We start from the raw sequence: 26,888 nt of genomic DNA on the forward strand, positions 1-26,888 counted from the left end.
TGAAGTGTTACATCCTTGACTCTCTCTGTCAAAGGGAATAAGCATGTTAGTATTACTATACTCATATCTTTGAGTGATGTTAGGAGAGTAACAGCCCTGAGAAGTGAATGCTGCAGGTTTTCAGACTTCTGACAGAACGCCTCTGTATGCATTTTTGTAAGCAACACCTTTGGTTTAACAGATAGGTAATTTTAGAAGGTGAGTGATGAAGACATGTCTTCACTGTTATCTTCTGTGAGTCCTTCCACTACAGTTTCCGCTGCCACAGGAGTGGAGACATCCTACATTAATGTGAAGTGTCTGTCTACAGTTTCCTAGCAGTAGTAGCTATCATAGTGTATCTATTTATCTGTTGTGTCTGCAGGTGTACCAGCAGAAACAGTTACTGACTTCCCGATGTTTCTGACTGAAGGCTGGCATCTCCTACAGTCTACTCTTGTCTGACTGTTCTTTAATGATTATTCGTCACAAGAAGCTTAAGTAATTTAAGCGGTGATCTTTTCAGTGACCTGTGTTCTGTGCCTTTTGGCAGGTGAAAATGACAGCGGTGGCACAGCTGTGTCTGGAGGAGGTGCAGGTACAGTCAGGACTCTATTGTGATTCAGGTGGAAGCTAAACCTTTACTTGTATTGCCACTCCTATCCTCCTCCATGGATGTAACAATAATGGGAATATTGAGCGTAGAGAAACAGTCTAAGCATTCACAAAAATAAGTGTGTTACTGAGAGAATTGGTATAAGAGCATCAAAACTGCAAGGAAGAGTATGCTTATCCTGAAGATAAGCACTCATGTAACCAGAGCTTCTGGCCCTAAGCTTTGGGGTGATGGAAGCTGGGAGGGTAATGCAGGCCACAGCAACCTTTCTGGTAGCTGAACTGGTAAATGAGTAGAATGGATTGTATGATAGGATGGGAATTGATCCTGAAATTAGAAAGAAAAGCTAATCGTTTAAATTTTGTGTGCCTTCTGTCGATGTCTGACTGCCATCAGGTGTTAGATCTTTTGAACTTGTCTAACAGTAAGCTGTTGCTAAAATGAGTTTTTTCCCTGTGCTTCTTCCACCCTGAAGTTCACATTTTCTCCCTTGATCCTTGTGTTTAAACTGGCAGCCTTGAGGACCTTGCCAGAGGGGTAGCTTAAACGCTTGATCTGCAGGAGGCTGCACCCTATTTTTGGGGGATTCACTGTGTCGGGGTGGTCCTTGAAGTGGCTTCCCCTGAGGCTGGAGTACAGTGACAGGCTGGTGCAGGCAAGGTGGTGGGAACACACAGGAGGGGGAGTGTGGAGAGGAGAGCTATGGGAACGGAGCCCTGGCCTTCAGTGGCAGGTAGCCATTGAGCAGTTTGTTGGATATTTTTGTGGTATCATAAAGTGTTAATGAGCCTTAATGTGAATTAAATTCTTAAGCTCCTGTGGGTTGAGAGATGTGAAACTATGAGAGTTGGCCATCATAGCATAAACCAGTAAATCTGACAGGGGACTTAACTAGTTTTTCTTCCTTTTCAGCGTAAGATGCTAGCAAGCCCTGTGTCATAAAAGACAAATAGAATAGAAAGGTAAGGTTTGAAGCTAGTAATGTGTACAGATTTTCCTCCCTCCCCCCCTTGAAATAACTGTGTGTGTGTGTGAGGGAAAAGTATTCACTACAATAACAAATGGATATTGCAATTTGATGGTAGAGGGAGCTAGATAGGTTTTAGAGATAGAAAGGATCAGTATCGCTGATAACTTTCTAGTCTCATGTATAAGTGATAATTTAGATGAAAATACAGCTTCTTTCACCTTTTAAAATATCTAGGCAGCTTTTTTTTAAAAAAAAAAATATTGCATACAGATATTGTTAGGAGTCTTTTATACTTTGTATTTTTGTCTAAGAAGAAACAAATTTTAACCTAATGCTTTTGTGTCTGTCTTTAACAATCTGGTGGTATTGCCACTACAGATTCATCTTGCCCAGTCCTGTTTCATTTGCTATTCAGGAGACAATAGGCTGCAGTTTGATGATGATTTCTGATCATTCTGTGTTCTGAATATGTGTTTGTATACTTCAGCCAAACTGATGATACACCTCTTTTATTAGGATCATGTATCTCAATTACCTAAATACTTGCCTATTTTGTGTATTCTTAGATCTAATAAAAGGTATAACATCTTCTTTTCTACCTTATTTATAATGTTAATTCCATTTTATGCAATATATATTTGTAACTTTAGTAACAGGAAGGAAATAGTAATTAAAAAAAAAAATTCCTGTTGTTGTAGAGAAGGATAAAAGCCTAGATCTTCCTAGGCAGGCAAAGAGCAGATCAGTTGTAGCCATATTGAGAAGCTGAGTTTGGCCTTTATTTAAAGTGTAAATAGATATGTATACCCGAGAACTGCTAAAGGGGTGGAAGGGAACTGTTTGATCCATCTGCAAGTCTTTCTCAACCAGAAGTGAAATGGAGTATTGCAGTATGCAATGAAAGCCTGCCCTTTACCCAGTGTAACTCCTGGCAATGTGCTTTGCATTTACTTGCGAAGCAAACGTTTTTAGAGTTTGTTGCGTTTTCCCATCTAGAGCTATATTCAAGATCCCTTTATCTCCACTGTTTCATCTCTGTGCAGTTATAAGCTTAGGTTTTGTGTATGTGTGACTAGTAGGCATTTTGTGAGGGTTACGACCTTTCACTTGCACATGAATGTATCATGCTCAGTTACCTAATTTTAGTCACAAGAATGTATTTTTTAAGATAGAAGGGCCATTGTCAACTGTATGGACTAGAACAGAGAATATCAGTCAGTGATTTCCACATGAACTTTGAACGGTGTTGTCCCAGATGGACAGATGTGTTAGGGTGGCCAGAGTCAGCCAGTGAGCTCTCTGGATCATGGGGAGGTAGCAGGAAATACCTGTATTTTTTGGAGTCCTATGTGGTTTTGGTGACCCTACGTTATGCTCAACTACTATTTCACTCACTGAATTAAGGTCCTGCTTATTCTTTTGTTGTTTTCTTTATTTATAAACTGGAAAACTGTTCTGATATTGGAATAAATTTCCCAGTGTGCTCTTAACTTATTCTTTCTTAATCCCTGCCTTTTGAATGTTAAACTTTAGTATTCACCCTTGTAGATTCTCAGCTTCATTCTAGAGGTGGAAGTCTGTGTCTTGGCCTCTTTTTTTGAGCTAAAACTTTTGGGTGTTTTTTTTTTGGAGTGTATTTTTTCCCCTTTCTTCAAAGTCCCTTCTTTTAAAATGAAGACATTTGGGTAGCAGCCTTGCTTGCATTTCAGTGCATTATCTTATCACCTGGAGCTTCTAAGAAAGTAGATGATGAGGGTTTAAAATGGTGCTTCGTTTGGGCATAGATGTTTTGTTTGATTTTTTTTTTTTTTTTTCTTTTTTAACTTACTTTTTAGCATGCATTGCTGTTCATTGAACCCTTACAGTGTACTGGTCATCTTCCTGCAAGCCTTGTTTTCTATGGATATAAAAGCTGCAGATTTCCTTCTTGGCTGTGTCAAAAAGAGAAGACCGGCCTGTGGCAGGGAGGCAACTGTCTTGTGTAGTGCACAGGCTTGCATCTATAGTCTGTTGCAGACAGCTAATAGCTGACCTGGAGGAAGGACTTCAACTGGTTGTCTAATCTCCTCAGATGTTGTTTGTTTGTTTTAAATATTGGTCTTTTTAAAATTGCATGTGATTTTTTGGCTTATGATTGAACACACTTTTTGGTAAAACTTGGACTTTGGGGGTGAAAAACAAACTGTGTCTTTAGTTTTTGCTCTGACTTTAGTTATTACCCCCCCCCCCCCCCCCCCCCCGCAAACAAACAGCACCACAAGCAAACAAAAATCAAAAGCAAGCTCAATCTTGCAAGACTTCTCACACAAAATTAGGGTTGTAGTAATAAAAAGTAGCTTTTCTCCTGTTTAATCAGATGTGATTATTGGGATAAAGAGTTTTCTAATGGCAAGTTATATTCAGTATTAAAGTTGCTTGGGAAAGTCATGTTTCTGCTGAAAGTAATTGAGGGGGCTTCTGAGGCTGTAAAGTTTGTTATTTATGTGGTTTATAAAAATCCTTTTCAGGAGCTGAAACTCTCTGCAGCGACTATTATTTTGTTTCAGAAGCAGTGCAAAAGTATTTCTGGTCATTAGCTCCATAATGTTCTTTTCAGAAAGGAAAGAACATTCTGCAGCCCCAAATGCTAATTCTTTTATACTCGCATAGTCCTTGAGAGTATTTATATGGAAGTTCCAAGTTTTGCACTGGCTGAGATACTTTCAAAGGTGAATGTGCACTAAGGCAGGTTTGCTAACTTCTCGAATTAACAGGTAGTGAACTGTGCTTTGCAATGGAGTAGTTGCCTGGAGAATTTTTTTCAAAGAGAAAATCAGAAGTTTACTCTGTCGTATCATATGCAGTTCACAGGGTTGTAAGAACAGAAGACTTCTCAGAATGAAGAACAGAAGTTTACTGTCCTCATGTCACTCGTGTTTAGGATGAATGGTTTGGGCTGGAAGGGATCTTAAAGATCATCTAGTTCCAACCCCCTGCAATGGGCAGGGACACTTTACTCAAAGCTACATCCAACCTGGCCTTGAACACTTCCAGGGATGGGTCAGCTTCTCTGGGCAAGCTGATTTTCTTTCATCTGGGTGGCTTACTTATTTACAAATATTTACTTGTAGGAACATTCTGTGCAGAAAAAGAAGAAAAAGGATAAGCATTCAAAAAAAACTAAGAAAGAAAAGAAAAAAAATAAGAAACAAAAATCTGAAAAGAAGGATGACTTACTCGATAGTTCTTCGGTAAGTAAGACACTTTAAAATGCTTCAAACAACATTTTTAAAACCTGTGGCATTCTAGCCTCTGTGGGCACACATGGTTAGTAAAATTACTCCTTATTCTTACCATTTTCTTTTGGGAAAAATTGTGTAAAGTTTGTCTTTTTAATGTACTCTTTAATCAATTTAAAAATTGCTGTTATAAGTGCTGTGAATCTTATAATACTGAATTCATTCATTAGGATCTAAGGAATTTATAGTTTTTCAGCAGAGAGAAATTGAAGAAAATCTTCATTCTAAGATAAGAGTGGAAAAATTCGTGGGTTTCTTGTAGTCAGTGGTACATGGCAGAATGAGGTGTCTAAAACTGCAAACGCTTGCCTTCAGTTTTAAGCATGAGTTACTGCTGCACTTTTCCATGGAAACACTCAGCAACATGGGAGTTGTATGTGGATCTGAAGGAAGGCTCAAACTTGTGCATTTGTATCTGTAAGCAGATGCCTTCATATGGAGAGGCATTCTGTCAACACACTATAGTGACTGTTAGAAATCTGGATGTTGCTTTCTGGCAGCATTGTGTCAAGCACCCTCCCAGTATTTCTGTGCAAGTCAGTGCTGTGATATTTATTTTATTTTATTTTATTTTACTTTATTTTATTTATTTTCTCTTTGCAGACAGTCTCTCTTATTGAGTGAAGGAACACGCTGTATGAAATCTGTTTTCTAGGGACTGGTATCAGAGGTTAACTATGCTTTTCTGTGTGGGAAGTAACCTAAGGCACAAATGTCCCACATTTCCCATTGGAGTCATCAAAATCCTTCAGATCACATCAGTGAGTTCCAGGCTGTCACTGGCTGATACCTTCAATCCAAAGTCTGCTATTCCCATGACAGGTTCATGTGAATAGCAAAGAAACTGTTCAATACAGTCCTATTTGCTTCAAGTGTAAAATATCAGTGCAGTTTGCAAGTGTAGGAAGTTGGATATGAAAATAGGAGGAGATAGCATGTACAGTGCTTTATATTGTACTGCTACTGATTTTACATTTTAATGTAAAATATACTTTGTAATGAATTTAGATTTTTAAAATTTTGGTTTTTTTTGTAATGTCATAAAAACAATTAGTTTGGGTTTTATTTTTATTCTGACAGTTTTAACAGTGTTATGCTAATAAAAGGTCAGTATAAGCTAGTGTTACATACTGTGATATATGGTGGAATGTTTTGATCATGAAGGAGCAATCTCCTATGGGAATATCAATATTCTATTTTTATTATCATAGAATGGCTTTTGTTGGAAGGAACATTAGAGATCATGTAGTTTCACCCCACCTGCCATGGACAACGGCACCTTCCACTAGACCAGATTGTACCAAGCCCTGTCCCACCAGGTCTTGAACATTTCCAGGGATGGGGAAGCCACAACTTCTTGGGGCACCCTGTTCCAGTCTCACCACCCTCATAGTGAAGAATTCCTTATGTCTAATCTGAATCTACCCTCTTTCAGCCATTTCCCCTTGTCCTTATGAAAAACCTCTCTCCAGCTTGCTTTAGGTACTTTCTCCAGGCCCCTTTAGGTACTTTCTCCAGGCCCCTTTAGGTACTGGAAGCTGCTTTTAAGGTCTCCCTGGAGCCTTCTCTTCTCCAGGCTGAACAAACCCAACTCTCTCAGCCTGTCTCCACAGCACAGGTGTTCCAGCCCTCTCATCATCTTTGTGGCCCTCCTCTGGTCTCGCTTCAACAAGTCCATGTCCTTCTTATGTTGGGATCCCCAGTTTGTCAGTATTTCTAAATAATAAGCAGTATTATATTAGTAATGCTAATCAGAACCAATATTGATTATCGGTATACTTGGTAAAGTATTGCACTTTATCAACATATAATAATATGTTAAGGTGTTATTATTATTCTTTCCATTTGACTCTTAATTTTAGGATTCTTCAGTTGAATGGGTTGAGTCAAATGTGTCACAGTCATGCAACACAGAAAAGGCTTGGAAGGTCAACAAACAATCAGATGCTGTAAATGAACCCTCCTTGCAGGTGAGCAGTATGATAAGTACTCCAGAAATGAATTCAGCATGACCGAATGTGAAATGTGCTTAGGTTTCTTGACAGCTGTTTTGCAGTCTGTTGAGCAAAACGTATTTTATAGACAAATGTCTTTGCTTAGCTAGGTAATGTTACATTTCATTTATTGGATGACTTCTCTACCTAATAGTTGCTTAGTATTTAACTACACTTAAAGTTGCCTTGCACCGATGCCTTTCATCATGTTTTGAGGCTCTAGCAACTGAGCTTGATTTTCTTGAAGAGGTCCACTTAAAGACCTTGACTAGCATGTTGTTTTTTCTACAAAATTTCAGTGGCTGTTCTACAGTTGAACAAATTTTTGCTTCTGTGATGCTTAAACAGATACAAGGAAGAGAGGTCTAGAACTTTCAGCAACAATATTGATGGAATCAGTGCTTCTTTTGATTATCCTAGGTAAATCCTGTGCCCAGTAAGCAGTGTTTATTCTGGAAAATGGAGTCATTCTAAAGTGAAATGCTGTGATTTTAGTAACATAAATATAGTCACATATCATGACATTCTCAGTTGTGTGGAAATTATGATTTTTAATTTAGTGTCCAGTTCCACTCCTGAAAAAAGTCCGCTTTTCTCATTCTGAATTTGTGCAACTTGTTGAAAGAAATAAAAAGGATCTCAGAATCATATCTATCTTCTTGGAAAAGTATAAAGTAATGCAGTACAGATCCTTCTGTATGTCATGATAATTTATACTGCAAAAACAATTTTATCCAAACGTTTCATGTATAAAGTGTGCCTTGTGCTTTTCTATTTTTGGATAAAGAGTTTGCTTTTGAAAGGAATATCCTGGTCATTCCTCCTTTTTGTATTTTGGCTCACATTATGAAGAAGTCTTGCTGCATATATATCCATTTTCTGTTGGATTAAACTAAATTAGAAGATACGGTCTCAAAGTGCACCCAAGATGCTCCACAGGACCAGTCTCAGACTAGTCCAGAATGATTACTTAAAAAAACAACTAGAGAGAGAGACACACAGACACCCCACTCCCCATCCTCCCAACTGCAGATCCGAGGCCTATATAGGAGTCACAGCCAGACTCTTTTCATTGGTGCTTGACAGGCCCAGAGGCAATAGGCAGAAACTCAGGAGTTTCTTCCTGAACATCAGGAAACAGTTTTTTACTGTGAGGGTGACTAGGCACTGGCACAGATTGCCAGGAGAGCTTGTAGAATCTTCAGCCCTGGATATTTTTACAGGCTGTCTGGTCATGGTGCTGGGCAACTGTCTCTAGGTGGCCCTGTTTGAGCTGGGGAGTTTGGCCAGATGACCTCAAGAGGTCCATGCACATCCACTTCTGTTGATCCACGTTGCTTACTCGTGTGGGCATAGACACTATTGAATCACTTGAAGATAGATTATTTTTCAGTTCCTTCTCAGAGGACATCTGAGAAGTGGAATGTTGTGTTTCACGTCTGAAAATCTCTGGTGTTTGCCTAATACAATTTTTAAATAACAGAGAATGCGACATATAGCATCTCTTTGGATTGACAACTCAGATTTGAACGCTACTGAAGATACGAAGAGTCTTCTGCAAGGACATATTTCAAAATAGATGAAATCTTGCCATTTTGATTGCTTTACTATCCACTGAATTGTTCCAAATACTTATTTTTGTAGAGTAGTTGTTTATAATGTGTATGTCACTGCTTTCTTTTGAGGCTTCAGGTTTTGTGTGCATAAAGGTAGTAGGAATATCTAGGCTTTTTATATGTTGCTTTTCTTCAGAGAGTGGTCCTCATTTTTAAACTATCATTGGTTTTGTAAATGCAGTTTTGTACCTGTTATTATGGGTAGAGTTCACAGAATTTAGATGTGTAATTGTTTGAGGGTGCAGTTAAGGCATAGATGCTTGAGGTATGAACTATGCTCAATTACTGATTGTAGATTTTGCATATGCTAGAAGGGTGGAAGAGGTCATGAACTCAGAATTAGCGAGATGAAAGGGAATTGATCTAGATGTACACTGTTTAAGCAAATAGTTTATGGTTTATATGGTTTGCTTGTTTACTGGTGTCTTAAATTCATTGTGAAGATGTATTTCAAATTACAGAAAGACATTTATGAAATTTGTGTAAGTGAATATTAAAAAAATTAAACATTTGGCTTCCTAAAATCATGTTTGCTTTTCATTGAAGTATTTAATATATGTTTGTAAAACCTATGCTGTTTACTTTAAGTAATGTTTGTGAGTAGTTGCACTGGTTTGATTTGTACCGAAGCCATGTTTTTGTTAGAAGTATGAACACTGATTCTTTGTGTTTATTTTAAAGAGAGAAGAATGGATGAATTTAGACTTCATGTTGTTGAAAACCACTTCATCAGCAGCTGTCAGAAGTGAACGGCACAAAGAAAAGATCTTGGAACGGCAGAAAACTCAAGAGCTTGAGCAGGTAGGAGGAATTAGTAGAGCAACTTTTTTCTGCATCTTTCTAAATTTTGTGTGATGAATGAACCAATGAGTTGATTCAAATATGTAAGTCTTTGTATAGTTTCTGAACAAATGCCTGATGCATTGTGTGATAGTGATTTTTAATTGAATTTGTCAGTTATTTGTTCTGTTTGGGATAGGAGGGGTTCATAAAGCAGGCTTATCTTGTGGAGAAAAGCCTTTGAGCTGTCTTCTGGGTCAGGAGAAAGATGATTTTGTTACTACTAAGTTCTGTGATGTTAGAAGGGCTTTTAGGATGTTTTTACTTAATAACAGTGACAGACTGCTGGTCTGGCCTTATCTCCGTGTTGTGTGTGGAAGGAGCACCATTCTTCTGTGTCGTAAAGCTTACCTCATAGAATCGTTAGGGTTGGAAAGGACCTTATGATCATCTAGTTCCAGCCCCCCTGCCGTGGGCAGGGACACCTTACGCTAAATCATATCACCCAAGGCCTCGTCCAACCTGGTCTTGAACACTGCCAGGGATGGAGCATTCACAACCTCCCTGGGCAACCCATTCCAGTGCCTCACCACCCTAACAGGAAACAATTTCCTCCTTATATCCAACCTAAACTTCCCCAGTTTAAGTTTTAACCCATTACCCCTTGTCCTGTCACTACAGTCTCTAATGAAGAGTCCATCCCCAGCATCCCTATAGGCCCCCTTCAGATACTGGAAGGCTGCTATGAGGTCTCCACGCAGCCTTCTCTTCTCCAGGCTGAACAGCCCCAAGCTGTCTTCATACGGGAGATGCTCCAGTCCCCTGATCATCCTTGTGGCCCTTCTCTGGACTTGTTCCAACAGTTCCATGTCCTTTTTATGTTGAGGACACCAGAACTGCACACAATACTCTAGATGAGGTCTCACAAGAGCAGAGTAGAGGGGCAGGATCACCTCCTTTGACCTGCTGGTCACGCTCCTTTTGATGCAGCCCAGGATACAGTTGGCTTTCTGGGCTGCAAGCGCACACTGCAGCTGGCTCATGTTCATTTTCTCATCAACCAACACCCCCAAGTCCTTCTCTGCAGGGCTGCTCTGAATCTCTTCTCTGCCCAACCTGTAGCTGTGCCTGGGATTGCTCCCACCCAGGTGTAGGACCTTGTACTTGTCATGGTTAATCCAAATGCTGAAAGGCAGCCTGATCAGCATGCCTGTACTCTGCTGTAAGCCATCTTTCCTACTGCAGGGAAACCTAATTTACTGTGTTAAAGTGTAGGGTGCTGCAGCTTGTTTTTTCCTGAAAAAAGAATTCAGAGCAGTTGCTTACCTTTCATGCTGCAGTTGTGAACACATGGGGAGATCAGGGTCTGGATGGGGAAGTGGTTGCTGTCACTAAATTAGTTCTGTTTACATACAGTTGCTGGCTGCTTCATTTGCTCATTCAGCTCCTTAAATGCAATGCAGTCTGATAGGAAAACATAGTTGCTGATCACTAATAGTTACTTGTCCTCACATCTTATAGTAGGCCATTTGTTGCTCTTAGGTTTTCCAGTTAGTTTTGTTGTGGCTAGGAACCAGACTGACTTAGTGTGTATAGTATGCAGCACTATTGTCTCTTGAGAATGGATTAATCTATTTGGGTTTATTTCCTCACATAAGTTTTTGCTGAGCACTTTTTCTGAATTGTTGAAAGATGAAGGAATGTGGAGATATTAAATCACAAAAATGTCAGCATGTATTATATGGTTAATGACAATTTATATGTATTCTTCATCCTGGAAGAATATGATTTTTGTAGACTCTCCCACCCAACTACTTGTTCTCCATGCAGGTTTATACTTTTGTGCTTTCTTCACCAGAATGTCTGTCTTTTTTTTTTTTTTAATACCCAAAACAATGTGGAGAACAAATGCATGCAGCATGCCAGCAGTGGTGGTGAATTGAAGATAGACCATAGACAAATACAGAATTTAGTGCTGGAATGCCTAATCCTAATCCACTGCCTTTTCTTCAGTGGACTTCCTTGCCTGGTTCCAGAGAAATCAGTTGACCGAATCACAATAAGCAAACTTGTTTGAGGGTGAAAAGCAGGAACTGAGATAAAACTAAGAGCCCCCAAACTGGTCCTTCAGATAAAAGTGCTACACTGGCAGTGCCGTCAAACAGTAAAACTACTTCTGTGTATCTTAATAGGTACCAACTAAGCACATGTTTGAGAACTTTGACTCAGGATGGAGAATTAGGTTTATTTCCACTGACTTCAGATAGCAGAAGATATGAGTAAGCTGTACTGTTCCCACACTGTCTCTTACAAATATTTATCAAATATTCTAGAAAATACAAACCACATGCTATGCACACATTAAAATGATTTCTGTTTAGGCCATGCTGTCTGAGAGAGAACTCAATCCCTATTGGAAAGATGGTGGTACAGGTTTGCCACCAGCGAAGGATGAGGCAACTTCAGTTAAGAAAGGTAAACAGCAACTTTTATTATGAATATTAAATTTTTATCTCCAATCTCTGTGTTGCTAACAGGTTACTACTAATCTTAATGTAAAGGAATTATAATAATGTGTAATAAAATAAAATCTGGGTGAAAATTCCATAGTGAATATTGGGGTTAATATCACAGTATGCTGTTTTGCAGAATTACTTTTCACTGCATTTTAGTCTTGAGTGGTTTGACCTTCAACATCTTTACAGAAATTCTCCATTTTGAACTAATTAAAGGAAAGTATGATTTAACCAAGACAAGATAAATTGTTGTCATCTCATTTGGTTCCTTTCATTCCATTACACAAATTATAATTTTAAGATATTCATCCACAGAAGTCTGAGTCACATTAAAATGAAGTATATTACAGATTCAGTTTGTGAAAAATGTAATTTCTGTGACCTTTTCAGTTTTTTTCTTACCCTGGGGCTATTCTGCCTATTGCCAGCAAGAGCAGTTAGAAAAATATTTTCTATAATGTCATGAAGTGTTTAGTATGCGATAAGAAGGGTGCTTGTATTCTGTCAACAGGGAACAGTGGGGTCCCTGGATTTTCTCTCTTTGGGAGCCTTTTCTTGCGGATAGGCTGTCCTGCAAACTATTAACCTCATGCCCACTTCTAGGAGTCAGAGAGATCAGCGATCTGTAAGAGGTGACAGGTATCAGTGAATATGTGTTCCAATGTTAAGATCTTTGCTAGCTTCTCAAATGGAAAGCAATGTGTTACTCAATTTTTTTGAGAAGGGGAATGCACATGTTTGTAAGTAAGGGATAAGCCAAAGAACGGATGGAAGAAAGCCCCCAGAACTTCTCATATGCCACTCCTGTCTTGGAAACTGCTTGTTGTATTCTGTGATAAAATGGAGAAGCTTAAATTAAATCAGTGTACTACTAATGTCTATCCAGCATTGGCTTAAATTAAATCAGTGTATTGCTGAAGTAAATCCAGCATTAACTTATATAAACATGTAATTGTATTACTATATTCTTCTTATTTTTCTTTTGCATCCCTTCAATTTTTACATTAAGTTAAGGCTTAATGTTTTGTACAGAGAAAGGTTAAATAGAAGTAACTATGGAGATATAAAGCTACAACCTCTCATTGTTTTCTACTTTAGTTACTGTGGTAGAAGATGCTGGATTAAGTTGGTTACAAAAATCATACCAAAGGATGAAGGAGCAGGCTGAGAGAGAGAAACGAAATGTTGAGGAAATTGTAGCTGAGAGATACGGGGTAAGAATCTTCAGCTAAATCTTTTTCATACTGTTAAATGCTTGGAAAGGTTGCTTTCATCTAAAGGCACAAATACTTAACATGTAGTACAACACATATGGAAAGGAGCAGGAAAAAGGAGCCTCTGAAGCTTCTCTGGAGTGATGAAGAGTTTAAAGCTACCCAGCCTTTTTTATCTTTTTTGTTAAATATTTTTTAATGTATGGGATCCTACACCAAATTTAAAACGCGTGTCTTCTGTATTAGGAGGTTCAAATGATCCCAGTTACAAAGTACCCGAGTGCTTCCAAAATTATTATATATGCTAGAAAACATACTTTGTTCTTGTGCACCTACCAGATAATAATGCACATTGAGAATAACAATAATGCCAGGATAATTTGGAGAGCTGTGTCAAATTTTACTGAATATGATTCTTCTGGCCACTTGTGTTCTGCTCAGTCCAGATATACAGAAAAAGCTGCTTGCTTCTGAAGGGCTTAAAAGTCTTCAAAATTTATTTTTAATAAAGCAGTCTGCAATAACAATATTAAGTCTTCAAACTTGCCCCTCCTACATATTATATTATTGTTTTTTAAAGCATTCATTGAAGGTGTGAGGTGTTGAATTTTGGCCATGGTGTTACATCTGAGTTTTCTGTGGGCTTTTTGGTAAGGCTAGGTTGGTTGTGGAAATGCTGGGTAAGACGCTATGACTCCATACTACTGTCTTCAAACTGAATTGTAGTCACTCCTGAGTGATGAACCTAACATAGTCAGTGCTGGTAGAAATTATTCAATACCAGTGCTTGAAAAGAATTTTAATGTTAAGAATCTTTCTCAAGAAGCTAGAGTTCAAACAGTGTGAACTACTCTGGCTGCTGAAGTGCAGGACAGTGATCAAAAGAGATCCCTGTCTGACTTGCTTTGGTTTGTAATGTTTTGAGGGAAAAAAAAATAATTGGTGGATTTTCAGCTCAAAAGAGGGAAGAGGAACAGTCCGTATTTTGTATAATTGCCTAATGGATAGAATATTTATCCAGAAAGCCAGAGACAGTTGTTCAAAGACTGAAGCTAAAGATTTTGCACCGACTCTCCTGTGTTTTTAACAGTTAAACTAGATTGTAAAGTGGTTTAGTGGGAATAACCATTGCTTCTGTAGAATCTGAGCATCTGGTGAGCATAAGTGCAAAGTTTATGAGTAAGAAAGAGGAGGCCTTTCTCCCTGCTCAAGCCTCAGGTTTCCAGCTTGCCAGGAGGAGACAGTTCTGGGGCCCTGGTCCCTGTTCTCAGGAGGGCTTTAGCACTTTAGAGCCATGGGATGGAAGTTAGAAATCGTCCAATCAGAAAGCCTTCCCAGCAGAGTATCTTAGACATGAGGTTCTAAACTCCCTTTTTCATGCTGGTCTTCCTTTCCACTCCATGCCTTGCCCATTGCACTGTGATTCATTTTTACAGAATGGTGCCTTGCTTGTAATACTTTGTAGGAAGCTTCACAACACCCCATGACCTGAAAAGCAGTATGACTGTTCTTCTATTCTTTGTTGCAGTCAATGGAGATATTTCAGTCACGATTAGATGAAGCTGAAAAGATTGCATCGAGAAAGGAAAATTACTCTGGAAGTGGAAGGTGGAAGAAACCTTACTATTCAGAAAGTGAGAAAGAGAAGAAAGAATGGTATATGAAAAAGGAGACACGAGATGAAGATGGTAGGAACAGGAACACTTTTGGCAGCTATACTAGGGAGAAGTATGGCAAGGGATGGGCGCAAGAAGACAAAGATCACAAAAGAGATACGCCAAGAGAAGACCAAGAACGTGGACACAGTAGCACAGACTCAGTATTGAGAGGCTCCAAAGCAGAACAATATTCCCATGAAAAACGAAGTCAGGGAAAGAGTTCATCTCTAAGCAACATGAAACACAGATTTCTGAAACCCTCTGAAGATGATTTATCATCTTCACATAGAGTCCACGAGTCACAGCAGTCCTCTTCCAAACTGACAGTTCATAGCTCTTTGAGTAGCCGTTTCCAAAAACCTAGTGAGGATACTGCACTGTGGAATAAAACACACAGAGAAGATAACAATGAGAAATTAATGTCTGATCAAAAATCATCAGGTACTAAGGAACAAGTTCATGACAATAATAGGGAAAGAACTCCAAGTAATGTAAAAGAGAAGTTGCATCAGGAGTACCCAAGCAATATCTCTGGGAAGAAACAAACATTATCTGACAGTAAAGCATCCGGTTCTAGGTATTTGACAAACATCTTTACTTGTCTTTGCTGTATTTTTCATGGCAAAGTGTACCAGAAACTCTGTCTTCTTTATGACAGTATTAGATCTGATTAAATGAGCTCTTTTTAGTTAGGAAGAGGCTAGCCTTCCAGCTGAGACAGCTAAAATGGACCACTGTAGAAGTGATGGACCCCTACTTAACTTGTCTCAGCATATTTGAGAATTGCTAATGATTGGTTATTTTCTGCTTCCTTCAGTTCACACTGCAGTAAATTAATCTCTTAGGTAAAAAAGCCTACAAACTGATGTCTTAACTGTTGTTGAATTTCTAAAATTGAACTTGAAATGTTAGAAAATACTGACTATAACCTGAAATAATTAATGCAGCAGGGATAGGTTTGCCACCTGTGATATGAACTCATATACTAAAGTAGTAGCATTTGAAAAATAGTAGAAGGTATTGACTACAAAAGTGCATTTCTGTGGAAAAGAGGGAAGATTAATAGGAGTGGAAAGGGAAATGCAAACTAGTAAGTGGTAGGAAATACAACCAAGAGTAGTAAGGAGGGGTTGTCAAGAAAGTAAGTGGTAGAGAACTGAGCTTTTGTCTACTCAAGGACTCATGTTTTCCAGTATTACCAGTTGCTGGTTCTTCCAGTGATATGAACAGTGGGATTATTACTGTGAATGTTTTCCTTCAGATCTTCCCAACAATAGGTAGGCATGTGCAAAAGTATTTTATAGTTAGGATGGTGTTATTTAGTTGCTTGGGAAAGCTGGATAAGTAAATATTCTTGGTTGGAGTATGTAAGGAGGATGGTATCTGGAAGTGTTCAAGGCTAGGTTGGATGGGGCTTTGAGCCATGGGCAAGGACACCTTCACTAGACCAGGTTGCTCAAAGCCCCATCCAACCTGGACTTGCAGAGATGGGGCATATATATCAGTACAGTAGGCATATAATATTTGATTACACAGGTAAATATGACTGTTTTTCTATGGGTTTAGTGCTGCTGGTGTTTTACAGAAACACATCAAATGATGAGCCACCTCGGATCCTTACTGAAGAGGAGATGAACAAACTGGGAGCAAGGATTGTGAAAGCAGAACTCATGGGAGACATGGTAATGCCTATGAAAAATTTTCATGATTTACTGCAATTTTTCTTGAAAGCTGATAGTGATTTAGTTGTTTAAATAAAAAAAAATATTCAGGCAAATAAAGTCCTGCAAACTTTATCAGTTAGGACTTGAAGATACTGCTTTTACTGTAACTTCTGTTTTAAATGCAGTGGTTCTTGGACTAGAGTAGAGGTTCAGGTTGCCAGGTTTTGTAAGCTAGGCAGCATAACCAAACCCAGTTGTTCTGTGCTTTTGTTACAGTATTTAATGTATTAAGCAGGTAGCAGGTGAAGACTACAAAGCTCCCAGTCTGTGTCACAACATAGACAGTGTCTGGAGCTTTTATTGTTTCATCAGCTTTGTCACAAGTAGATGTTTGTGGTCCGTAGATCTGCTGTATATTTACTAATTATGATATGGAAATGCAAAAACTGAAAGTAACCACAAAGGCCATTACATCCAGCTCTGCAATGAGAATGACGGTTAATAATACTGTTAATTTTATATATGCAGTTTTTCAAAATATGCACTCTGAATTAGCCTATGTAAAAAAAAAATAAAAGCAAACAAAACCCCAAACAAAACCTCACAAACGCCAATCATAGCATACATAATAAATTAACTAATCTGTGCCTTGTTGCTCTTTAAATAAGTTTTTCATGGCCTTTCTTTGACCAAATTGAAAATGCAGCTTGTTTAAACAAGTTCATCCACACACACTAGAATAGATGGTGATGTAACAGCATGTCCTGGTGGCCAGAGATTATGGTTGACCATGTAGGACAAATTAATTCTGAATCTACTTTTGTTACTGACTTACTGCTTGGTGTTGATCAAATGATTTAATTTTGGGGCAGCAAGTATTGGCTTGATTGTTGGAGTCCAATCAATGAAACGGCAAAGTGGTCAGAGAATAAATGGTTGTATTTTGTATAGGCTGATAAGTTGTGACTTAGCAATTCTTAGCAAACCAGCGTATTCTAAAATGATTTTATTTACTTGATAAACAGATGAATGAAAAACAATTTACACAAGACTGTAAACAGTTCTTGTTTTCTACCTCTTGTCCATTTTAGTGCCAAAAGTAAGGTTTTAAGTGCCAAAGTTGAGCATGTGGGGTCAAGAGATAGGAAGCTGTATAGCAAAAATGTCTGAGGGATATTTCCTTAGTCTCATTACAAAGGAATATGTAGCATAACCTGGAAAGGTATTGACTTGATGTGTTCAGGCTTCCTTGTTCTGCTTCCTATACACCTAAGCTTAGCTGTACAAAGCATTTGTTAGTATAACTGAATAATGTTGAAGCATAATTTTGGTGGGTATTTTTATGACAGTGTATGTTTCTGTACTTTAAATGCTTCCATTATGAACATTATTTTTTATTGTATGTCCAGTAAAGAATTGTGTGAAATATATTGAGATGCTTTCTTTAGTCTTTTGTGTCATTACAGTTTAAAAAATATAACCAAACCATGAAGAAATGGAATGAGTAGTTAATTCAGATACAAGGTTTCTATAAGTTTTAAATGGTTAAACTAATGGAGTACTACCACTTCTTTGAAGGAGTTAGCTTCAGAACTTCAAGAAGAACTTCAGAACGCTCGCAAATTGAGAGAAACTCAAGGGCAGATTCCAGCAAATTCTGGCAGAGAGGTAAGGGGAAAATATTCTTCTTTTCTTTGTGCTACACAGCGGTATAGTACAGGTAGCAGCCAAATTACAGAGAACACTAAATGTACTTAGGAAAATTACAAGGTGTGATTTTAGGTGAGTTACTTTTCAAATTGAATTGTACTTTTTGGTGGTAAACAAAACCTTCTCCATTGTTCTTTAGCAACTTCCATAGGAATTTTTTTACTGGTAGTATTTTGTAAGTAATGATATATCTTCCATTAAAAATAAACCTTGTATGTGCCATGTTGACAGTGCTGGCTGTTACATAAATCTGATGTTTCTGAAGAAGTTGGTGCTTCAAGTATTGTTCTTTTTGAAGAGTGGTATTCAAGGAATGTGATCTTCTTCCATACCAACTTTGATATAGCTACAAGGAAACAGGGTTAATATCTTCATTTATGAACTCTGTCCTCAAGATGGAGAAGAGGCTTTAAGGCAAAACCTAAAGTTTTAACAATCTTTAGTTTGTGAGAACCAGGACTGTTGCCAGTCCTGCTGTTTTGGACTTTCCATGGTTTGCCAATTCACATAGTCCAGTGGAAGGTGCCCCTGACTGTGGCAGAGGGGTTGGAACCTTTAAGGCCCCTTCCAACCTGAACCATTTTATGATTCTATGATTCCCTTACAGATACAGTGGTGTGGTTTATGTTTGTAATTCTGTGAAGGTTGGGCCCTTGAACTGCATCATGCAGAACAGTATCAACCTCTTCACAACTTGCTGTGAAGTTGCTCTAACTTCCTAGGCTTTCACCAAACCATGGTGGAATCCTTGAATTCTATTTGAAGTCATTTGGGTTTTAATTACTGCTAGGGCTTGCTTTCCAGAGGGTGCGGGTCTTCCTGTATATTTTTGAGGCTTGCTGGCTTTATGAATATGCTTTGTCTGTGCCTGTTTCATGGCTACTTCTAACCTGTATTATGTGATATCCTATCCTGTGATAGTTGCCAGGGCAGTCCTACTGGTTTTACAGCATCAAATTGAGTTTGCAGTACTGGGACACAAGCAGAATGTGTATTAAGGGTCAATTATATAACACCGTGTATCTGAACAACGTAGATGTTCCGAAACCATCTTGTAACACCAGGGGCTGATTTATGCAGATGTAGTTGATACTATACGATTGAGTCTTTCTATAACATTGACACCCCCCCCAAGTGATAGCCTCAGTCAGTTCAGCCAGATGTGTTGCCAGTAAGATACTTGGAACAGTTCCCACGGAAGTGGTTTTCCAAATGGATGTCTCACTGATCCCGAAGTTTGATAGCTTTACCTCTGCTACGAATAACAAATAGGAAGCATTTTGTCTCAGGCAGGTCTATCTCTAGTACCTTGTAGCAGCATGGCCAGTGTTGTGTTGTGAAAGGTCCTGAAATGTGGCTTTGCTTTATTTTCACTTCTGTTGGGAGAACTGGGGAGATAAATCAGGAAGCATGGAGACAATTCTGAATACATCTCCCTAGGAAGGTTTTTTTCCTTCTTGACTAATTGAGCATGGATCAATTTCCCAATTCAGTTCATGTTGTGACTGAATGAAGACTCATGCTAGTATAAGGGGGCGTGCATGTATGGCTGGGGCTTGTACAGAGGAGACAGGATCAATTCTTTTGACATCAGTGCTGGTTTATTTTGTGTTAAAGTGATGAAGAAACTACAGATGAAGGGACTGTCAAGTGGTAGCTTAAATCCTGGTTTTATTTATTTGTTTGTTTGTAAATGAGAACAGAGGCAAATCTAGCTTTTATAGTTAGTTTGATTTAGGCAAGAATTCTAAAACAACGAAGCTGAAAAATGTTGTTTTTAAGTACAGGTTTTCAGATACTGATGTTTGATTTTTAAAAACCTCACATTGATCAGATGATGTATTTCACCAGTTACAGATCCTGGTAAGATCTGTAAGAGCACTTTGTTACTGGTTTACATTTTGGCTAAAGTTATCTGTAGTTTGAAGACCTGCGGTTTGTGATGCATTTAGATGTTGCAAGCAGGTATTTTGAGATGAAAGAAGCCAAAAAGCATGATGTATGCATCTTTCTGAACCTAGAATACAAGAAAATTGTAAAAGACACTGAAGAAGAAGTCCATAGCTGTGTTGTGAGTAAGCCCCACTGGGTAATTTTATAGCAAAAATTTTCCTTGAAGAAAAGTTGTTTTCTTTTTTTATTTTGATTTTTTTCTTTGTTCTTAGTAGTTAGGCTCATATTTCTATTAAATGAAGTGAACATCTATGACTAATAGTGTTACAGGTTTTCTGTGTATGAAGGTATCCCGGATTAAAATTTCGTGCAGGCTAAAGGATGTTTGGATTCTCTTGATACTGAAAGAAAATAGTAACTTTTTAGCCTCGAACCATTTTCAGTGGTATTGAAGTGTTTATTTTATGCATTACAAACCATTTTGCCTGTCTAACATTTGATTTGCTGGCCTTCTGTGTGTCCAAAGTGCAGAAAAGATGAAAATTTATTAGCTGTGCTTAACTTGTTTGCAGCTTTTGAGTAGCTTCATAAATGGAACTCTTGCATGGATTGAGAGATGAATTTTTTAGTAAATTTTGGGTGGGATTTTTTGAAGAGGTTAGTTTTAAATCTTTTTGAAGAGAGTTTTTATATAAATTCCTCTTGAAGGTATCTTGGTTTTTTGGTATTTCACAAGAAGTACTGTGGAATATTGTTTGGGGATACTAGCTCACTGAAGTTTTTCCACATTCTTTCCCTCCCCCAATTTCCAGATCATCTAAAATATTTAAATTCCCAATTGTACTTTTTCCTACTTATTTACAGTAGCTATTTTTTAAATATAGTATCTATAAATAAATACAGGTGTGTGTATATATGTATATGTATATGTGTATATATATATGCACATATACATGAAACCTAAATAGAAGATAAGTGATTTTTAATAGCCTCTGAACTGGTGTGCTATTGTAAGTATTTTCTTAGTTAATTGTGCTAGGAAAGCTAAGAAGCATTGCTGTTATCAGGCATAATGCCTAAGAAGATAGAAATTTTCTGCTCTACAGTAAGCAGAGGGACTGTGAGAGGACACCGGTATGTATCAGGCTACCCTAAGTTTTTCCCTATTGAGGGAAAGGCCCTCAACAACAAGGCTTTGTGAAACAGAGCACAAGACTAAACAAGAAGATAACTGGGGCCATGAGTTAGTTATTAATATTTCTTCACAGCTCTAAATGTTTCAATATCTGATGTCCTTAAGCACGTCATAAATTATTTTCTGTATTATTAAGTAAACATTTTGATTCTAATATCTCTAGATTGAAACATGAAATTAGATTGGAACAACAGTTTAAGTGCTCTAGACACTGAACAAGCCTGACTTACGGCACATTGGATTGTTAGAGGCCATCTTTGTGTTGTAAATGGAAAGTCTGTGACTAAAGGCACTAATGCACATGCACGGGTGTCTCAGCTGGTTTTGTGTGCTCAGCTCTAGTGAAAGACATCAGCTTGTCTGAATGTACCATCCTGACAAAGTCCACAGACAGAAGTTAACCGACACGGTGTGCCTGCTGCACGCTGCCTGGATGTCTCAGCTTGGGTAGACCTCCTTGTTGTTCACTGCAGGTTACCTTAAGCATGTAGTCCTATGAATTTTAATATGATTATGGTTATATTGTCTGATAAGTGAAATTTGGGGCCCTAATGGCTACTCTACCTACACACTTGAGTTGTATGTTGTCACAAGGGTGAATTAATATTTAGATTGTGCTTGTTTTGCCTTTACGCTTGGGCAGGAGACAACCTTCAGAGTCTACTGAAATGAAAAAAAATGGGTGAATATGCAAAAGAGGCATCTGGGCTGTATGAAAGGCCCAAACCGGAATTAAATATTTTTATAGATAGGAGTACGTGATCTTCAGATGTTTATGTCATGGGCATTTTGAGAAAAGTGAAGTTACACTTTGAGCCCTAGTGAAGCTGTGTAAGAGTTGGCTGCTGTACCATAGGGTTTCTGATTTAGGATAGGTGATGAAAATGAGTATTTAATGAATTTAAGGAGACAGAAAATTGTGGAGATTTCAGCGTTTAAAAAAACTTCCATGTGTTCATGGCTTACCTCTAAGTACAGTTTGTGTTTCTCTTATCTGAAAGTGTTACACAACTCTGGATATGAGTGCATTGGTTATGAGGATGTCACATCTACCATTGTCAGTACCAGTCATAACTGATGTAATTTATGTTTTTATTGTGTATTATTACTTAACTGAATATATATTGAACATTAATAGTCTTTTGAGGCCCATCATTTGCAGTGGTTTTTAGAGGTACAAAAGATGGGAGGTACAATTTAAATGAGTAAGAGGCAGAATATATAATATTTAAGTTAGAAAGGACCTTTAATGATCATCTAGTCCGACAGCCATTTAGTCCAAATTGAAAAGGCAGATTGAAAACAAGTGGAAGAAAAGGTGATTCTTCACAGAATCGTTGCTCCAGGAAGTTATGGATGATGAGAGCCTAAATAGGTTCAAAGAGAGATTGGACAGTGTTCATGAAAAACAAATTCCTTGAGAATTGCACAGAAATGATGTCTGGCTTTTAATTGCTGAGTTACAAATGCTTGGAGGCATCCTTTCTTTTTGTACTCTTCATTAGGCATTCACCTTTGGCTGCTGCTGGAAAAGACATGTTGGATTTTGGTCTGATCCAGTATAACTGCTTTTATGTTTTAATCTGCATGTAGAAAGTGTTCTTTATGTCAGTTCTAAATAATTTATGATGTGCATTATTTGTGTGCTTTGCTTTTTCTTTTTTTTTCCCCAGAATTTCGTTCGTCTTGTGCTTCATTTAGTACGGTCCTTGCATAAGAATTAGAGTCAAATCTGCTAAATGAAAAAGAGTTTGCTTTTGTGTTGCTACAAACTGACTTAATTGTGTTTATTTTTTTAATCAGGAAGTATATTGACATGATGCAAAATTAGGTAAATCTACGCTCAGTCAATAGTGGTGGATGAATGAAGTGTATGCATCTTTTAAAACTGTTTTCAATTTCAAATTAAGTATGACCTATAAGAAAAAAACTTAACACTAAGCTTGTTACCGTTTTCCATAGCAATTAATCTGTCTGCAGGAAACAGAAAGTAGTCTCTGCCAAGAAATTGATAGAGACAGTTCTTAATAATGATGAATTGTGTTTAAAATAAAAAGTCAATACCAAATTGAATGAAAGGTAGAAGGTAGTACTTTAAACAAAATAACATGGTAGAGGATATATTGTCATAGGGTATTTAAAAGAAGAGAGCAAAGTTCTGAAAAAGTAAAAAGAAACAAAGACAAGCTTTTCTGTCCCGCATTTGAGAAATTGCAAGGCACACAAGAATGATTTCAGCATAGCAAATCTTCATATGAATAACTGAATTCTCTATAAAAGTTCATCAGCATTCAGTCTAGTATGATTAATTTAATAAATGTGTTTAAAACATAAGGAATAAAACAGTGGTTGTGATACATATATATATATGTATATATACAAAAAATAAAAAGAAAAATAATATATATTCTACAGGATCTATACATTCCTCAGTGTAGAGCAAAAAAATCAGAACAAAATCACCTGAAGGGTATGTAGTGCTTCTGTGAAGCCTCTTGGTCATGAAAGATACCTGTAGTGCAATAGTATTCAATTTTGGCAGGCATTGTATTTCACTTTATAGTAGGCATCTGACTGACGTGGTGCTGCTTCAAAGGAGAAAACTTTTTCTAGATTACTTGTTCCATCTGTAAGAGTAATACTCTTCAATCCATTGCTTGTGAATCATGGGTGGAGAAGATTTCTAATGCAAAGAAAACACAATTTAGCTAGTTTTATGGTATAAGTAGGGCTCATCTTTTAGTGAAAACCTTGATAATATCAAGTGTTTCATGTACTTCAAATGCTTCTGTTTTATTTAGTTATTCTTCCTGAGTATAAATAATAATGATGATTAGGTTTCCAACACCTCCTGTTACAAACTACATCTGAACACAAATTTTAATGTATTGAAGGTTGGATATTTAATTTGGATCTCTAAGATGCATTACAGTCCAGACTGAGAGAGAATTCTTAGAGAACAAGCTCAGTATAAATTGTTTTTTCTTTTTTGAAGAAGTAATGCTAACCGTTTTTCAGAAAGGAACTGAATCCAGTGGCTTGGCTTATGCCTCATATCCTATTTATTATGAAATATCATTCATTGCATTCCATTGTATATAGTTCTGCATTAAGAGAGGTAGGATGGAACATGCTGCATCTTTATCTAGAGAAAGTATTTGCAGCACAGTTATTACCTGAGACAAGTACACCACATGACATGAAGAGTAGCTGAGAGGAATCTACTGTGGAACAAACCTGAAATAATGTTCTATTGGTTCTAATAATGATAGTAGGGAAAAATGAGGATATTTATCATGTTTTCATGATTTGCCTTTTCAAAAACAGCTTAAAAATGACAGTGATTTCTTGGAGAAAGAGCCAGTTACCTGAAGGTAAAGTGGTGTGTATGTGTGTGCATATGTGGTGATGTATGTGTGCATGTAAAATTTAGAATCATAGAATCATAGAATCGTTAGGGTTGGAAAGGACCTTAAGATCATCGAGTTCCAACCCCCCCTGCCATGGGCAGGGACACCTTACGCTAAAATTTAGATAGTGATTAACACTTTGGATTAGGAAGTGAAAGAAAGGAGAAAAATAATCAGTGCTTCTGATATATATATATATATATATATGTTTGTTTTTATTTACAAAACCCATACCCAACACCACAGAATACCAAATGACCCTGAAAATTAACATTCAAAATTGCAGGTGTTCTAACATGTTCAGTTTTAGGTTTGGGAACTGAGATTATAAACACAGATATTCTTCTGCAATAAAAATATTTGGCTTTTGAAATTTACGTGTAATATATATTAATAACACATGGTTGGGTTGCCTTTCACAGACATACCCACTGCAGTTGTAGTAATGTTTTTAGACCTTTAGACCTGATATATAAAGAATAATAAAGATTATTTAAAACCGCTTCTCAGGAAAATACAGCTGAGACATTTGTATGAAAAATAGAATGCTGAGGATTAATGATCCTCGCTAAATGCACAATAAAAATCTGTGCTTTCATTTGGAACTTCAGATGGTGGGGAGATATAGCAACAGATGGCCTGTTTACTCTCAGCTGTTTTCAGCTCATCATAATTTCTTAATTCCGGCTGTTCCATCACACTTGAATCTTGTCTGAGGAATGGTTGCACCATTCTTTCTTCTGCAAAGCATGTTTTCCATACAAAGAGTTGACTAGCTGTGACAGGAACAGGGAATAATAAAGTGGGTATACTTTTGCAGAACAGCTTTAATATCATCAGTGCGAACTTTTGTTGCTGTCAGTAAGAGAACAGTAAGAATTATTTATAAGACAAACACATATTAAGACAAAGTGGCTTAACTTCCTTAATGTAATTTATAAGAAATTGGTTTTCACAATTTAAAAAGTACTGGAGAAATTGTATCAGTAACTAGATGCCGTTAAGTATCTTCCTGGTTTCAGTATATATAACAGTATAAAAGGACAGAGTGGATAAAGCTTCTTGGAGTTCAAACTGATAAAAGCTTTGGACTATGCTTTGACAGTAGAAGCAAAAGCCATATCAAAGTGCCATGCAGCACTTGTAGCTGGTGGTGCCATTTTCTCTAGCTCTATTTTTCTCCTAATACTTTGTTGAATTTCTGTGTATTTTTACTGCTGTATCTACCCTTTCACTGTGTTTCCTCAGAGTAAATTTTGGTTTTCCTAACAAATTTGACACCTCCCCAAACCCAAGAAAAACAAAAGCAAAAACCTTTCTGGAAAGCCTTTCTGGTGCAGTGGAATCTTCCAATCTGAAACGGAAGGTTAGAACCTCACTGATTCTTCTCCTGATCTTGGCTCAGCCTTGGTAAATAAACGGTATTAAACATTTATGGACTTAAAATAGTTTACATGTAAAGCCATTTATAAAAGTGTGAACACTAAATTAACAATTTTTTTTGTATGTGTAAGCAATGAAACACAATTATTGTGTTCAAAATTAGGTTTTGAAAGGAGAATTTGATCAACCAATGACTATTGGGACCATCTGGTCTTTAGTGTAATTACATGTTAGGTCTCATTAGCTGTTGCTACCAATGTAAAGCAGAAGTATTTTATAGAAATAGGCTGTTTAAGAGGAGCACTTAAACTATGCACCCATCCTTCAAAAGGAATGAAGTATTTGGGTTTGGGCCAGCACATCTGGATAATGAGATATGGTTTGTGAGGTTGCACGTATGGGATTTTTAGAGGTTCTTCATTGGTTCTGCAGTGACAGCTGTGGAGAGTAGGGGCTCTCCACTGGTGTGTGAAATGAAAGTGCCACTGCTAACATCAGTATTAAATTTGTCATTCTGTTCTGCCTGTCTAGGTAGGAAGATGTTATAGGCTTCCTGCTTTTTTAAGTCTTTCACTTTCTTCTGATGTCTCACAAAATACATAGGAATGATAATGGCTTGAGGGTGTGGATATATGTGAGTAGAAGCTCAAAAGGATGCAACATCTAATTGTACTCATTCTTCCTCTGCTTTTTTTTTTCTTTAACCCTTTTTTACATATGCTCCTTTAACAATATTTTTTTCAGGCTGGACTGCTTCTCTTTCTGATAAAAGTACAGCTCCCTCATGTGTCTGAATTATTATTTTTATTTGGGTTAATCTGTTGCTTTCAGTTTTTCTGATACTACAGTCTCTGAAAACACTTTATATACCAGAGCTGCTTCTTACTACCCTCTCGGTTTTATGTTACATTTCTGTCTTGGATAAGATGAAATAGGAATTTGTGGACTTAAGAACCAGCATGCTGCAATCTTTTCTTTTTTTTTGTGGTCTGAGTATATATGTTGTGTATCA

The 26,888-nt window shown here is 37.5% G+C and overlaps 1 protein-coding gene across 4 annotated transcripts in view; it reads left to right on the top strand.

The window, feature by feature from the left end:
* CWF19L2 (CWF19 like cell cycle control factor 2) overlaps positions 1-26,888 on the top strand; it is a 74,963-nt gene that overhangs the window by 9,289 nt on the left and 38,786 nt on the right. Inside the window, exons 1-9 of one of the 4 annotated variants that reach the window (XM_061457784.1) lie at positions 1,533-1,557; positions 4,676-4,795; positions 6,706-6,813; positions 9,135-9,254; positions 11,615-11,708; positions 12,848-12,963; positions 14,492-15,198; positions 16,207-16,303; positions 17,864-17,953. In XM_061457784.1, the coding sequence (XP_061313768.1) occupies positions 9,147-9,254; positions 11,615-11,708; positions 12,848-12,963; positions 14,492-15,198; positions 16,207-16,303; positions 17,864-17,953 (1,212 nt within the window). In that variant the 5' untranslated portion in view covers positions 1,533-1,557; positions 4,676-4,795; positions 6,706-6,813; positions 9,135-9,146. Of the gene's footprint in view, positions 1-1,532; positions 1,558-4,675; positions 4,796-5,447; positions 5,605-6,705; positions 6,814-7,185; positions 7,258-9,134; positions 9,255-11,614; positions 11,709-12,847; positions 12,964-14,491; positions 15,199-16,206; positions 16,304-17,863; positions 17,954-26,888 lie in introns of those variants that run through there. The other 3 variants (XM_061457781.1, XM_061457782.1, XM_061457785.1) reach the window with 3 other exon arrangements.

Source organism: Pezoporus flaviventris, unplaced genomic scaffold (assembly GCF_033815535.1).
Source record: "Pezoporus flaviventris isolate CSIRO_AGI_PZ_B2104156 unplaced genomic scaffold, CSIRO_AGI_Pfla_v1 ptg000025l, whole genome shotgun sequence".
NCBI classification, from domain to species: Eukaryota; Metazoa; Chordata; class Aves; order Psittaciformes; family Psittacidae; genus Pezoporus; species Pezoporus flaviventris.